The sequence below is a fragment of the Periophthalmus magnuspinnatus genome, chromosome 9 (assembly GCF_009829125.3).
Source record: "Periophthalmus magnuspinnatus isolate fPerMag1 chromosome 9, fPerMag1.2.pri, whole genome shotgun sequence".
Taxonomy (NCBI): domain Eukaryota; kingdom Metazoa; phylum Chordata; class Actinopteri; order Gobiiformes; family Gobiidae; genus Periophthalmus; species Periophthalmus magnuspinnatus.
Window position 1 is genome coordinate 14,257,872 of NC_047134.1, and position 16,376 is coordinate 14,274,247.

A 16,376-nucleotide genomic window follows, 5' to 3' on the forward strand; every position below is an offset into this window, starting at 1 on the left:
ACCATGATGAAGTGATTATAAATATTCAGTATCTTGATGTGTTGTGTTGGAGTGCAAAATTTCTATGTTAATAAGACATTTTTTTCTTTGCATTTTTCCATTCCCAAGTCACCTCAGCAAATCCTTTTCAACCTACATGCCGATTTATATCCACACAATAACACACAATGGAATATCTTGTGACTGGTTGTGGTTGAATTTTTGCAGTACATTTCTGAGATTCAAAATATCACAGCCAAGCAAATATCCCTCATGTACTTTTAAATGGTTTGACTTCTCCGCAGCGACATATTGATTTTTATCTAGTGTGTGATAAAGGCAAGTGATAAAGGCTTAAATTAGAACCTATACGAGGAGTCAGAGTCAGTCATTACCTTATCGACACAACATGTGAGAGAACACACAACCAATCACCAATCACTGGTCCTACATAATCACTACGCAATCAACAAACAATGGGCTGTCCTTGGACGTGGCATCATACATGGGAGGAGAAATACCACAGAGGTGCTAACAAGATATCATGACAGTTTTGCCCAGGAATAAGAGCTGTGCCATTAATTGAATTTTGATCGAAATCAGGATTCAATGATCTCTAATCATCAATGATCAGTGTGGCTCTTTTTACTATCAGTAAAAGCATGTGGTGTGGAGTAGAGTTGAGACTTCAGGAGAAAGAAATTTGACTTTTTCGTTTAAAATAGCAATTATTTAAAGTAATAAAATTGCAATCGATCAATGAGGAAAAAAAAGACTGATGTCGTATCACCCAGTGTGAAAATCTATAAACTTGGACAAAAAAAATCTGAAAAGGTTTGTGGTAATGAAAGTGCATTTTACAAAGAAGTAGACAGCATCATGTTCTGCTATTTCAAACAGATCACAGCCTTTGAAGTCGGCACACTTTTTTAAACAAATGTGTTCTTGTAGATGTCACCTGAAGCAGTTCTCTCAAAATAAAGCTGACAAGGCAGATCCGATGAATACAACAACGCTCTTTCAAACAGAGCAACATTTAATCATTTTCAAATCTAATAACCTGTCACAAGTCTTGTAATTAAAATGGGAACCAACTATTTTTTTTCTATTCATCACATCAGATATTAAAACTTAGACGTACTATCAGAAAACGATAGGGCAAAGCATACAGCAGTCGTGTCTTCGGGCACTTTAACTTGTCTTCGGTGCCAGCAGTTTGGTGCTTCCTAGATTAATGACTTTGAGTGGCCAAAAGAGGTAGAAAATAGCTTCATCAATATGCACTTAGAAAACCCATATAAACAAATATTACAGTGATAAAGAACAGAATAAATGTAAAGATAAATATACATTAACAGTTCCAGCTAACATTTACAACAGAACAATCTGCAGTCACATTTTCTTGGAAAATAAATGCAAAACATGACATAAATATTGTCCTGACTGTATGATGGATTTCTCTGCATCCAAGGCATGCCAGGAAAAATAACAAATTTACACCAAGTAAAGTGTCAAACTGGGTCAGTGGGGGTGCATGCTAGCAGACTGCAGTCATCCAGAAGCCTTTATAGCATTTTGTGTATGAGTTTAGAGAAATTTTATCAGTAAACAGCCAGTACTCAATAAGGCGCTTGTGCAAAAAGCAGCTATCAAGGCCAAATAAAACATGAAAAACAGTGAACCAACAGATGTGATTTTTTTACTTTTACAACAACTTATTGCTCTAATTGATTACAAAAACTACATCTGTATTTCTTTGAGTGGAATGGTTACTTACGGATTGATCTGTTCCACTTGTAAAGTATGTTTCCAATAGTCTAAGCAAATCATAGTTTTAAACATGTATAATCATGATTACTATTTCTTCATAATCAGCCTTGATGTTAACTATCTTGGAATGACACAAGATTTTTTTTTTTTTTGCTGTAAACGTATCATGATTGCAAACTATAATCTTCTCTTGGAGCTGGCTGTGCTGTCACTGTCCATGGTGCTGATTTGTGCATTTCTCCACATGCTCATGATGATTGGGGGCCAAACAGGAGCAACTGCCTCATTGATTACACATGCGTCTTTAACCATATACCAGGCTTCTATTTGAGCCTCCTGAGGTCACTCTCTGTCTCATTGTCTCATTCAAATAGTTGCACAGATCATTCTCCACGCCTCATTGAGATTCCATGGAAACCTTGACAACTCATTTATTGATTGGATGAAATTATAGATTTGTTGTTGACCTATTGACTAAGTGTAAATAGTTTTATCATGACAGGTGGTTATAAGAATATTTTTATTTTTTATTAAGACTTTGTGTGCGCCAATCATCATGCCAAAAGACTATAGAAAATATAACATCAGTTTTTCCTTGATGAATCACTATCTGCCTTAGTAGCTTCCTCCAGGGTCATTGTAGTCAGCTGTGAGCTTTGAACACTGACCATTGACCTGCACAGAGCCAGAGGGGTTTTGGATGTTCACGATGGGGCAACCAGGCAATTTTTTATGAGGAGAGTAAGTCATATATCCAACCAACATGTCAGAATATGTCACAGGGATATAACTACAACGTTCAGAGGGACACACACAACCGGAAAACTCCTGAGCCTGTAGTATTCTATTTCCTTCAGTTGTTTTCTGCTTAACCTTCAATGATCAAAAAACACTTAAACAGAACAAAATTGGACCTTCCCTAAACAGTTTTAGAATGAGCCTGAGCTTAATTCGGAGCTAGAATAAAACCACATAAAGAAAGTACTATTATTTAGTGTTGAAAATAACAATCTTTTGTCAAAACATTAGCTTTTTTTTTTATCAATGTGGTCAGTATTCAAAATCAGTATTGAGCATTGTCTATTCCCTTATTCCTGTATCACAAATGGAGTAAGAGCTGGAGCCTGTACTAGCAACTAAGGGCCTTTGCTACACTCCAGTCACAGGTGGTTACAACAATAGATGCCAACAACCATCAATGTCACTTTTCTTTAAGATTAGATTTGAACACAAAGGATCCACAGAGAAGCCACTGAAATATTCCAGGTTTTACAACACATGTAGCCAAATCCTTTTCCATCACAATGCTGTATGGACAATTGCCAAATTAGAAATTGCAAAGCTTTTGTGTGCCTAAATAAAGGAACGAGGAGTTAATTGGCAGCTTATGTTCTTGTTTTGCCTCATTAGTAAGATAATGGTTTAATTGAAATCTCATAAATGTAGTATTTGCTGCTTAATTGAGACATAAAGCAGTGTGCACAGTGACACCCCTGGAGTCTGAGGTCTCTCTTCATACTTTTCCTGCAGTTACAATGAACAGAACATCTATGCTTTCTCATTATAGGATCCATCTGTTAGCTCATCAAGAGACACCACTCAATCACTTTTAGGCACAAACGCATTTACAGACATTGTACATTTTACTTGTGGCTCATTGTTGTCTCTTTAAAAGTTTTTCTGAAGAGCAATCAGCTGTTGATACAAAAATGGGTGGCTCCACCTATAGGACAATGAAAGTACTTTGCTTTGAGCTGAATCTGTATATTGTCAGACATAACCAACAAACTCTAATATAGTTTTTGTTATAGTTTAAAAAGTGCTGCTGTGATTCTCTAAAGTGTGGAGAGAAAGTGTTGCAACACTGTGTCTTTTATGTAACAAATGTATTTTTAGCTTCAGAGTGATATATTTATTTTTAAGTCGTTACATCCGGCCCCCATGCATTTTGCATAAGATGGAGTGTTTGTGATTATGGCTGGCTGCATTAGAATCAAAAAGGAAAAAGATGAATGTAGGGGGAAATGCTATAGAGACAAGGAAAATTAATAACTTCCTAAACACAATTAGAGCAACAGACGTGTGAAATAAGATAAAATTCAAAAAGGAGATGACAGCTGTATGACGTAAGAATCACTCACATTTTGTCAGCCTAATCTGTTCAAAATCTTAAGAATAAGGAGAATAAGATTTTCAGATATTGACAGTTTCTAATTCATAAATACTGTTATTCTATTCAATGAAACCAACTAAGATGAGAACAACAAGCCACAGCACTGAGGTGAGCCTCATGGAGCACAGGATACACAGTAGAAAGAAAGACATTTTATCTGCTCTGTCTTAAAAACACTTTTAACGGGAACATAACACTTGAGTCTCTTAAGTGAATTGGCACTTAAACAATGGCAAGGTATTGGAGAGGTCGATGGAATCTGTTGTAATAGGATTGATTACTGTTGAACACTGTGTCAACACAAAATTCAGTTTTCACTTTGGTGTTATAATTAAGAGGTTTGTTGCATAGAAGCTATAGAAATGAGCAATATTTCATAAGGTTTTCACAAAATCTATTGAAGCACATGTTTAATGAACACTATAATACTTATCACCTTTAAACCCTTTCAAACATACACAACACTATCATGTCATAATAATGCACACAAGTAACCAATAAGGTGTACACATAGTTGCTGCAGTATGAATTGTGCCCCTATAGTACTGTACTCTGGATGCCCTTGGTCATAAAAAGCATATAGACAGCTTCAGTAATGTACACAATAGGCCTATTGGCATATTATGTAGTCCGTCCAATCCATCTCTCCAACAACCACAACTCATTCCAGGTTCTTCCTAGGCCAGTCATTGTAGGTGAAGCCAGAAGACACAATAACAGTAAGCACTGGTTGGAGCTGGGATTGAACCACCAACCATCCGGTTATGAAGCCACCACTGTACCACCTGAATCACTGTTGCTGTTCTATTAGCCCACAGTGGAAGTAACATCACTGCACCACTCCAAGTCTTATGCAACACACCATTTAACTTCTCAGTTAGATGGCTCAGTGTCCAACACACTGAAAGATACCCTTCAAGCAACAGCAACTGAAAGCTTGCTGTTAATAATGTAACAATAAATAAGTCCAAGGTTTTAATGAGATCTCAGAGTGTGGCAGGAGATGCCGCTGATAATTTCCAAGTACCACAGTGGAGCATATGTTCCAGACTCATACACTAAACAACAGCCGAGGCGAAAAAGCGCCTTGTTCAATCACTTGGTACAATGGCGTTAATTTAAACAGGCTTTACAAATGCAAATGGTCGATATGATTGTGAGGAGCAGCTCCACCACTCGACACTTTGATAAAGCCACATCAAAGTAGAGTAAAGAAGAGGCATTCACGACCTCCGACAATAGCCTATTTTACACAGTGCCAGCAACTGGATTATGAAAGCAAATGAATGAATAAAATCACTGGTTTACCCAGTCTGTGTTTCAAGCACCTCAGCATACAAGACAAGGGGAACATTTCATGTGCTCATCATCTTTGAATCATATTATATCCCTAATTATAGAAAACAGAGCTAAATATCTAAGAGCAGTGAGCAATGTCTTGCCTTTTCTGTAACTTGATGTTACACATTCTCCTATTCTTCTAAAATTGTATTTGCCCTGTGTGTCACATTTCATTTCATCTCCTGCGCTACCATCTCTTCTTATGGAATGCTGCTCTTTATTGTTTACTTAATACCTGTTTTTTCTTGTGAATTTAATTAACTTGTCCTACCATTTTATGTTTATTTTAATGTTATCTGTGTACTATGTTATGACGATAAAGAAATACAATCCAAACAAGAACTAGATTTGAGGCAGATGCACTTTTGGAGCGGTTCTTTCCATCATTCCATAGACCCTCCATTGTCCCTGTGAAAGTACTAAGAAGATGAGGGGGTGTCTGACACATTTCACAGAGCCAGAGCATGCTTTTGGTTAATTCTCTTTGGAGAGTTGCTTTACCTTGAGCAGGCGCACAGATGGCAAGAAGGCTGCGTGGCACAGTTTTCTGATGGTCCAGTTGAGTGGCCGTGGCGCATCCAACTGGTTCATGTTGCCCGCTCTTCACGGTGCAGCCACTGATCTCCAGCAGCTTTTAGTGGCTCCAGGATCAGTGTTGCCCCACAAGGGGGGCAAAAAAGGGAGAGTGTCTCCAACTGGCGACAAACGTACAGGTCCCAGGGCATGACCCTCGACAGACGACTATAGACCAGAACCACCACCTCCACTGCCCCCCCTCCAGCTCTCACCTGGGCAGCCGTTGCCCCTTCGTCTACCACTCACTCAGATCCAAAAAGTCGGAGGCAATCCAAGCCCGGAGCACCAGAGCATCTCCACATCCATTTGCAGGAGCGCACTCCGCTTTAGTGAGGAAAAGAAGCCTACAGAGGTTCCCAAACAACAAAGCAACACACTGAAGAAGATGCACTTTGACAGAAAGGCGAAGGAAAAGGAGAAACAGAGAGAGAGGAGAAGAGGAAAAGAGGAGAGACAGAGAAGAGAGCTGCCGTAGAGAGCAGTGCAGTGCAGTATAGCGCAGAGCAGCGCTGCGCAGAGTGGAGCGCATAAACGGAGCAGTCTGTCAGGCAGCGGCTCATTTGAGAACACTGGAGTCCCTGAGATGCGAGGAGGAGGAGAGAAAGAGGCAGAGGCATTAACTAAGATACACCCATGGTACAATGGATGAAGCTGATACAATTACAGCCAAGAGAAGTAAAAACAGAAATAAGCGCAAGATGGACTGTATGAGGTGAAGAGGGGGTGTTCTGTGAGTTGGTCCAAATGGACAGTTTCAAATGGACAGTTTCTTGAGGGGAACTCCAGGAAACTGTGACAAAACAAAGTAATTCATAGTAACACTATGTTTTAGCGCTCACTCTTTCATGAAGACCACATGAAACACATTAAAGCTGCATGAATAAATGCAAATCACAAAAATTTAATTTTTAGGTCTTGAGATGTATTAAAATGTGCATATCCTGAAGTTTAGATCTGCAAACACTATGAATTGCATGTAGTTATTGTATTAGGTTATATTATATTTCAGTCTTCTCGCAAACATGAATGGATCTGGACAATGTGGACATGTTCAAAATGTGCACTGAGTTTAAAATGTACATTGTAAATTTAATCATAAATCACTTGTATTACTTGTCAGTAAAAAATTAAAACATTTAAACTAAAATGACCCCATGTTTTTCTGTGCACAGTATATGGTTGTGCTATTGAAACTATTGGCCATCATTGTGAAAGTATCTGCCTCAGAGACACGCAGCTGAATACAGTTACAAATGCATAAAAAGATTAGATAAGAACAAGGCCATCTTGTCTTTAACGCCACAATACCTTTTACCGTACACATTGGTTTAGAACTGTAAAATAAAGTATAAAAATACAGGAAGAATCTCTTGTGCTTAAAAAATAAACATAAGGTTATAATTGTACTAACAGATACATTTTTATCTGTAAAACAGATACATTTTATCTATAAAAGACATTAAAACAAAGAAGAAGCAGTGTGGCCACTGACATTCAAGTATCTGATTGACTCACTTTCACTGCACCTGACAGTCACTTCATCAAAATCCCTCAAATGCATTGACTTGTTTCTGTTCCATTCTTGGCTTATAATGCACTACCTTCATTTGGACTCTAGGTGGCAACATTCAAATGTGCAATAACAAGTGCAGCCTGCCTTGCACACATCATATCTGGGTTATTCTCATTAATATGAGTCCCTACTCAATGCCAGTACAATTTCTCTAAACAAGACTGACCCAGTTTAATCTATTTAGTTTTATAGGTAATAATTATGGATAATATATTGTTTTAACTTATACGCATTGTGTCCACCAGAGGGCACCAGGTTCCCACACCTGCAACCAACGCTGTTTATTTTCTTCTCACCCAACTTGGCCGCTCTAATTATCACAACAATAAAAGCATTGGCAAAGAACAATACGTGACAAGATGGGATTTAATTCTCTCACTGATTCATTCCTCACAGTTGGGGTTTTGTTAGCAAACCAAAAGAACCTACTTGCAACAAATGACAATGACCCTGTTATGATAAATATCTTAAAGGCTAAATCAGCATTTCATCAAATACAACAATCATTAGCCAGCAAACACTGGATATCTATGTGCAATGTCATGTAAGATTTGCTTGCAAAAGTTTACAGATTTAACAATGAATTATTACAGATGTCATCAAATATAATTATACGAGAATAATAATACTAATTAAAAACAATAAAAGCAAATAATTATATAAAAACAGAATTCATTAATGTGTTTATCAAACAGCACAGCACAACAGAAAAATAGTAACCCATTCAGCATAATTATAAGAAAGTATATGTAGCTGCGTACCATGCCCTTTTGGCCTATTTGCCAACTACTTGACTGTGTAATATAGTCATTTATTGTGTAAAGAGGGGGCGTCAAAGCTTTGATCTATCTTGGCTATGTTCCTTTGGTCTAAACTAAGTGAACACCCAGAGGCACCAACAAATGTGACAGCTCAATATCTGGCTCCATATACACAGACTAACTCTAATACACAATCACGCTCAATGCTACCCCCTACAACCTTTGCCCTGAGGAAGCAGGAAAACCTCTGCTGAGCCGGGAACACTCCTCCATCTGGGAGAGGAAAAGAGCCCACAGTAGAGAGTCTCACACAGGCCAGCCAAAGTATTCAGATGAAGCCACACAGTGCTGTTGTGCTGCAAATGGATGGCTAAAAATCTGATCAATATATATAATGACAGGCATAATGCCTGGTTAAGTCTACCATGCATTTAAAATATATTGTACCACTTGCAGGTTGTCAGGACAGAGGAAATAAACACACACTAAACACATAAACTACTCCAATATATCACATATATTTTTATTTGGTGATGTAATCCTCATTCAAGATACTGTACCGCAATACCACAAACCACCATATATTATATACATTTGAAACCAGAAGTTTACATACACCATATATATATATATATATACACGCTTTTTTCTCAATATCTGACATGAAATCAAGCTAAAGTTTTCCTGTTTTAGGTCAATTAGGATTACCAAAATTATTTCTCTTTGCTAAATGCCAGAATAATGAGAGAAGAATTTTTAATACAATATTTCATGACTTTCAGACTTTTTCTGACTTTTCAAGAAATTTACATACATTTCAATAGTTTTTTGGTACTATTGACTTTAAACTGTATGACTTGGGTCACACATTTTGGAAAGTCTTCCACAAACTTCTTATAATAGTTGACAGGAATTTTGGCCCAATCCTCCTGACGGAACTGGTGTAACTTAACCAAGTTGGTCTGAGATCAGGGTTTTGTGATAGCCACTCCAAAGCATTGGCTTTGTTATCGTTAGGCCACTTTGTAACCAGTTTGGCAGTATGCTTCGGGTCAGTGTCCATTTGGACCCATTTATGCCCAAGCTTTGATGTCTTGAGATGTTGCTTCAGTTATTTCCACATAATATTCTTTCCTCATGATTCCATCTATTTTGTGAAGTGCAGCAGTCGCTCCTGCAGCAAAACAACCCCACATGCCACATAATGCTGCCACCTCCGTGTTTCACAGTTGGGATGGTGTTCTTGGGCTTGCAAGCTTCCTCCTTTTTCCTCCAAACATAACAATTTTGTTTCATCAGACCACAGGACTTTGTCCCTGTGTGTATTTGCAAAATCTGGCTTTTTATGTTTCTTTTGGAGTAATGTCTTCTTTCTCGCAGAGTGACCTTTCAGCCCATGTCAGTACATTACTCGTTTCACTGTGGATGATGACACACTCTTACCAGCTTCAGCAGCATTTTCACAGGGTCTTTTGCTTTTGTTCTTGGGTTGATCTGCACATTTTGGACCAAAGCATGCTCTCTGGTACACAGAACCTCGCTCCTTCCTGAGTGGTATGACGGCTGGTGTTTATAGTTGAGTATGATTGTTTGAACAGATGAATGTGATACCTTCAGGCATCTGGAAATTGGCTAATTTGCCTGAAGCAGTGTGTTTCAGGTGTGTCTTCAAATCCATCCACAGAACTCAAATGTTGTCAATAAACCAGAAGCTTCCAAAGACATGACATCATCATTTGGGTTTTCCCAAATTGTCTAATATAAAATTGTCCAAATTCTCGTTATTCTAGCATTTAGCAAATAGAAAAAAAACAGGAAATAAATATGAAATAATAAAAATATTAAAGATAAATAAAAAACAGGAAATAAATATTACATAATAAAACAGGAAAAGTTTAGCCTGATTTCATATCAGGCACTGAGAAAAAAAAGTTATAAATATATATATATATATTATATATAGTTTCCATTGACCTATACTATTTGTATGGTAGCATGGAGGCACGGCGGCTGAGTAGCTAGCACAAACACCCCTCAGTAAGAAGGCTCCAGGCTTGACTCCTGGGCCGCCCAGGTGTGCAGAGTACATGTTTCACCCTGTGTCATAGTGGGTATCCTCTAGGTTTCTCCCTTTAACCAAAAACATGCAAAATAGGTAAAACATTCCAGCTAAGCTGACCAAGCCTAGCTCAAAATCTGGTCATGGGTCTCTGGGCATCCCCTGCTCTTGACAGGTTGCCTCAGTAGCATTGAAAGATGGGTGAAAAGGACATGTTTTCCCTACTAGGACAACTGAGTACCTTATACAACTTTGGAAAGGAAAAAATGCTCTGTATATATTGATAATGGACTAGAAACCATTATGTAAATGCCAAAAGGATCCTTCAGGAAGACAGTAAATCTATATTATATTGGAATGTACTGAGAGAAAAAATGTCACATAGGTCTATTATTAAATGTCCCTGCCTAATAGACAACTGTGTGTTATGCAGTGAGAACACAGGGTCATTATTAATATATTTAGAAATGAAATAGGCCAGCCAAGAGTCCAAATAGACAAAAGAGAAATATGCTGCTCCTTTCTCTAGATTCGCTTGCTCATAATGTCAAAAAGGTTAATTTCGTTCTTCCAATATTATTTCCAAATAAATGTGCTTTTTACCTTTACACTGGTCTGTGCTTTGCTTGCTCATGTTTTACTTTGGCTTTTTTTTTTATAATTATACTTCCAGCAACCACATTTGAGTTACAGTATTTTGGTAGACGGGTTCATCAGTTTCTTTACCTGAAGTCCAGCCATCTCTGCCAGCTCAGTGTTCTCCACACACTTCAACACATAAATCCATAAATGGCAGATTAGCATTTGCCGATATAATCTTAAGAGTCAACAGAGCAGCGCATACATGGCCTCGCATCAGAAGTCACAGCAATAACAGCTGATTTTACTTTCTAATAGTAGTGTATACAGTAATAGTGTAATTTAACAAACAAAATAACATAAAAAGACCAGCAATGAGTCTACAGGTCTTGAACAAACCTCAAGATCTGTCCTGTAGTGATCCTCAAAACAGTAAAGTTGATGATGAAGCTCATCATTCCTATGACAAAGATATGAAATAGAAAACAATATTTTTCTGATGTGCAGGGCACACTGATGTTGCTATGGTGACGGGGGTACAATGTATCATGGTCCCGAGTCTCTGTAATAATTTGGACACCACAGCCTACTGGCCCCAGGCTCCAGGTAATGGCTTTTATTGCCACACCGTTACTCCTGTAAATACATACAATGGTACCATTGACCTCAAAGCCCAGAGTACATGGCATCAGACAGAAGCACTTCAAAGCTGTAGTTCAAAGAAGACAACAGAGGTTTGTGATCAGACCAGGTCTATTCAAGACAAATACATTAACATGTATAAAAGTATCCCTTCTACCGAGGACTGGTGGTATAATACACATGAGTGACATATTGAAAATATTTTCATCATCAACTTTTTCATTTTCAAGTAATGGAACCGGAATCATTGGAGTGTCAGAATCTAAAACCAGACGTGAAGTGTCTAATGGAAGTGTTTGTACTGAGGCATGACTGAGCATCACCAAAACCTCTCTGTCTGTTTCCTCACTTCTGCCACTCTGACTGAGAATAAATTAGTTGAAGGAAATCAGGGAAAGGCAGCTTAAAGGCGGCTTTCAAAAGCTTTGATCAGAACCCATGCCAGTAATCTGACAAATCCATAAAAGGAGAAACTCTAATTATTGCCTTACGAAGGGGTGGTGTTTGTACAATTATTTCATTCAATGAGACACTATTACTGTGCATAAGATAATTAAGTAAATTATTATTATACAACTGACATTTGTGTACAACTTGTAACTACTGTAAAAGGCATGTATGTAATGCAAATACCAACCTGCCAACCACTAGTGTCAAGAAACTTCAATGCGACTGATGGTGTCAGTGTTCCTAGGCTAGTACAATTTGACAAAAAATAGAGAATGATATTGCATACATATATACACACATGTGTTATAGTGTTAGGTGGTGATGTGATCTATTTTGTTGCATTGTTCATCAAAAACACGCCACTGATGCCCATGAAGTGAGCGAGTCAAAGTGCTCAAATGGACAGCGCAGCTTTTAAGGTCATAATTGGTTTCAGGTTGACCACATTTCCGCAGACATAATTACAGTGAATTCTCTGTCAGGTCCTGTAGCATTAATCCACTTTGAGTGTGAGATTCACTGCCTTATCAACCACCAAAATAACCCAAATCACCTTGTTTCCTTGCTTTTTCCAATTCTCTGTCTCTTTTCTGTTCACGTCTAGTGCTTTTTGTAGCTGTCTGTTCAGTCAGACACGTCATTGCTGTGAATAGTATCTGAGAGCAGCATCTACAGCTGCACGATATAGGAGAAGACACATCAAATGCAGCCCTTTAATTTGTAACGCCAAAAGGGATCTCTAACTCGTCCCTCTCACTTTCCATCTGTGTCACACATACTTCACACTCACAGATTTACTTTTTATCTCCGTTGTCTTTGTTCCCCCTGCACATTCACCCACCGCTTAACACCTCCTACCACTATTGCTGCTTAAACTAACTTCGCTTTAGACTTCACACTGTTTCCAAGTTACTGTTGCTACCAGTGTCAGTCATCGCCTCTACACATAAACTCTATCAATACCAGCTAATAACCAGCTTATTTGTACAATGTGGCCACACTGTCTAAACTTCGCAGACTCTTTTATAATCAGCCATAGTGCTCAATGTTCCGTCTGAAGAATAACATTTTACTGTCGAACAGACAAGATAGATGTCAGATGGCACATAGCATGTTTCCAAAAGAAACAAATATATTTTGTTGTGAGACACTGTAGTCTATGTAGTGTAATGCAATACTGTACTTGCATCAAACAAGTCCATTATGCTTTCTTTTTCCTCTTAAATGTACACTAGGTGACTTTTCTGGTGAAGGGTATGCAATCTGCTTGTCTCTGATGCTATGGCCTTGCCTTGAATGTTCCACAATATGACACCAAACATCTCTTTCTTACATTTACTCAGTTACATGTTTTTGAGGTTTTTTGCTCAAAAATACCTTGAACATCAATTCTTTCTTTGAGTGGGGTCACCTCTCCACAGAATTGACCTATAACATGGTCACATGGTGGTGGCTTTGTCTCCATAGAAATGCTATACTGTGGAACATTCTGGGCAAAGAAATAACACATTCATGGAGACAAGTAGATAATGGACAATTCAAGTTACAAAGTGCACCTTTAAAACAAAAATGTCCACTAAGCTCAGACCTCATGCAGCTTGTGTCTGAACCCACAGTGAACAAAACAAATCCCAATGAAACATGAAAACAACAAAACCTTCTCTTAACATTTGAGTCCCAGTGTCACCCTGTCAGTGGTCCCTCAAACCTGACAGTCATGCAGTCACGAACACTGACATCAGCCTAGTAAATGTGCAAGTGTGCAGAGTTGAAGAGCAAAATGAACACAGTCTGAAAATAAACTCTGATGTATGAGAATAAAAAGAATACTTTTAACCATAACAAAGAATTACATTGACTTGTCTTTCACTATGCTAACTCTAACCACTGAAGCACCACACAGTTTGATAAGGGGGAAAAAATAAGCATTCAAAGAGTTGTTTTTTTCACATTAAATGAACTATGGACTGTTTCTATGGAAACCAAAAACTTCTTCTTTGTTATCTTTTTATAATACTTTAATTTCAATGAAATACAATGAAGAGATATAAATGTAGCCAGCTGTTCCACACAACTGCTATTTGTGCATGTTTAGAGTTTATTTGTTGGTTTTCAGACCATCTGCTTCTGTTTGTTAACATACTACGAGTTGGTCGTTAGGGGTACTCTACCTGTTTGAAGAGTTGTCATGTAAACCATCTTTGCAAACATGAAAAAGTTATTACAAGTATTCCATGGACAAACAAATTATGATTTATGGCTTAAATTAGGGATGTGGCAGCTAATCTGATTCATTATAATTAATTAACAACTAATTTACTAACCAATATTCATTATACTGAGTGTACGCAGACTAAAAACATGCCAGGTTTATTACCAGAACAGCAAAAACATACAAAATATGACAACATAACATGAAGTACAGTCAAAACCACTGAAGCAACTCCAAAAAGAAGAATTTAAATGTGGACATTTTAAGCCACAGTTGGTCTAGGTGAATGTGTCTTTCGGGGAGAGTGGAGGTCCCATGGTGATCTGATATGGCTCACTATAGAAAAAACCAGCAGTGTAATGCCAGCCCACATCACAATAGCCCCATAGAGGCCAAGCATTTCACAAAAGACTTTCACATGTTAAGTGGTCTCCTATGAAATGGTTAAGAAAAGACATCAGTTATAAACTTCTGCACAACACAGTTATTTAGCTCTTGCTTTTTCCAACTTTAAAGGAAGCACATTGGTCTGCATATATTAAGGCTATGGAATTTCAGACATCAATTTGCTAAATAACAGATCTCAAAACTACCTATTACATTGAAAAAATAAAAACACCTTTGCCTCAGCTCAGAGTAGGGTCACATATCGGTATCAAAACACAATTGAAAAAGATCTGCTTCAGTCACTTGATTTGTTTTCCAATCTTTCACTGTTTTCTACCTCTAATCTAAGTCACACAAATAAGACCAACCAACACAAAGCCACATGATCACTCCATACAACTAAAGGTACAAAATATCTGATGCTGAGAGCAGTGTTGTGATCCCTTCCCTGTTGTTGATATCCAAGCGACACAAATCCCAGAGGATGGAGCAGAGCGGGTCATTGGGACTACAGGTGCACACCAAAAACATAAAATGGCGCTTCAGAAAGATAAGAGGGGAGTTCACAAACACATTACCTACACATCAAACTGCACTTCTTTAAGTACAGCACCACTGGATTTAGGTAAAAATGGAAGGTATGACATGAGACTCTCCATGAGTGCAAATGGGTCTCCCACACTTTCCAGCCAACGTCACAGCGTATATCACTGCCTCAGATCACCCTACAGATTACTGGCTGTGTGCAACAGTCCATAAATTCTCAGCTAGAGGCCAGATTCACTGATACATAAACATCAGTGCCATATTTTAGGAGGAGAGAGGGGAAACGAGGCACTCATGAATCCATAAAAGACTAAATTGTAGTGTAAAAAAAATCAGTATGACAGTATACTGCATTTGTCAGTATCCAAAACTGACAAATGCAATAAACCCCAGGTTGTCTTTTAACTTTATAATTTGTAGGACGTCATCATCCTGGTATGGCTGCACGATATTATAACATATGTGATATTTGATAACTATATTCAGTATTATGATAACAATATTGAGATATTGGAATATTTATTGACACAAACTCAAATTAGTCAAATAAAAACAAAAAGATACAACTTCAGTCATACTGTGTCAGAAAAACATAACAGAGACCAAAGTAAAGCCAAAGCAAGGCTAAATAGGACTTACCAATAAAAAAAGTAAAAGTAAAACAAAAAAACAATACATTTCTGTCTGATATAATACCTTTAGTGTTGCTTAATGCAATATGGCAATATCAATATATTGTATATTGTGCAGCCATCATGACGTTTAAGTGTTTAAAAGTGACTTGATACAACATCATTACAATGACCAATGCAATGCTCTTTTGCTGAGAGAAATTATGCAAATAATCATTCATATCACAGTTAATTAAGTAACTATTATTTAAAGTTAACATTGTACTTCTATGAAATACTAAATGTTGTTAAGTATGCAACAGGTGCTCCTGTGCTCCTACAGCTGCTTGCCACAGAGGCCTTTTGACTAATTAAAGCCAAATTCCTAACAGCTGCTGTGCTCTATCCCAGGTGAGACTCTCTTGAGACACAAACTATTGTGGCATGTCTTGTCTATGTCTAAGCCATAAAAAGGATTCTTTTAGGTGACGTGTGTGTCTTAAAACATCTTACCGGTGGCTGCTGAGAGTTGAGCCCTCCCCTCTTGGTGGACCCCCCTCTGGAGCTCAGCCTTTTCCATGACTCTGAGAAGCGCCCCCTGGTGGTGGAGCGGCCGGGGCCAGATGTCCCGGGCACCGCAGAAGCATCATCTCGGGTGGAGAATGGCCTGTCTCTGCGCAGCTCCCTCCTCTCAGTCCACTTCTTCTTTGAAGCCAT

The 16,376-nt window shown here is 38.1% G+C and overlaps 1 protein-coding gene across 4 annotated transcripts in view; it reads right to left on the minus strand.

Moving 5' to 3' along the window:
- The window catches only part of trpm3 (transient receptor potential cation channel, subfamily M, member 3), a 79,250-nt gene extending 62,874 nt beyond the window's left edge, over window positions 1-16,376 (minus strand). For 3 of the 4 annotated variants that reach the window (XM_055224204.1, XM_055224202.1, XM_055224203.1), the window contains exon 1: window positions 5,765-5,854. In XM_055224204.1, the coding sequence (XP_055080179.1) occupies window positions 5,765-5,854 (90 nt within the window). Of the gene's footprint in view, window positions 1-5,764; window positions 5,855-16,172 lie in introns of those variants that run through there. The other variant, XM_055224201.1, reaches the window with a different exon arrangement.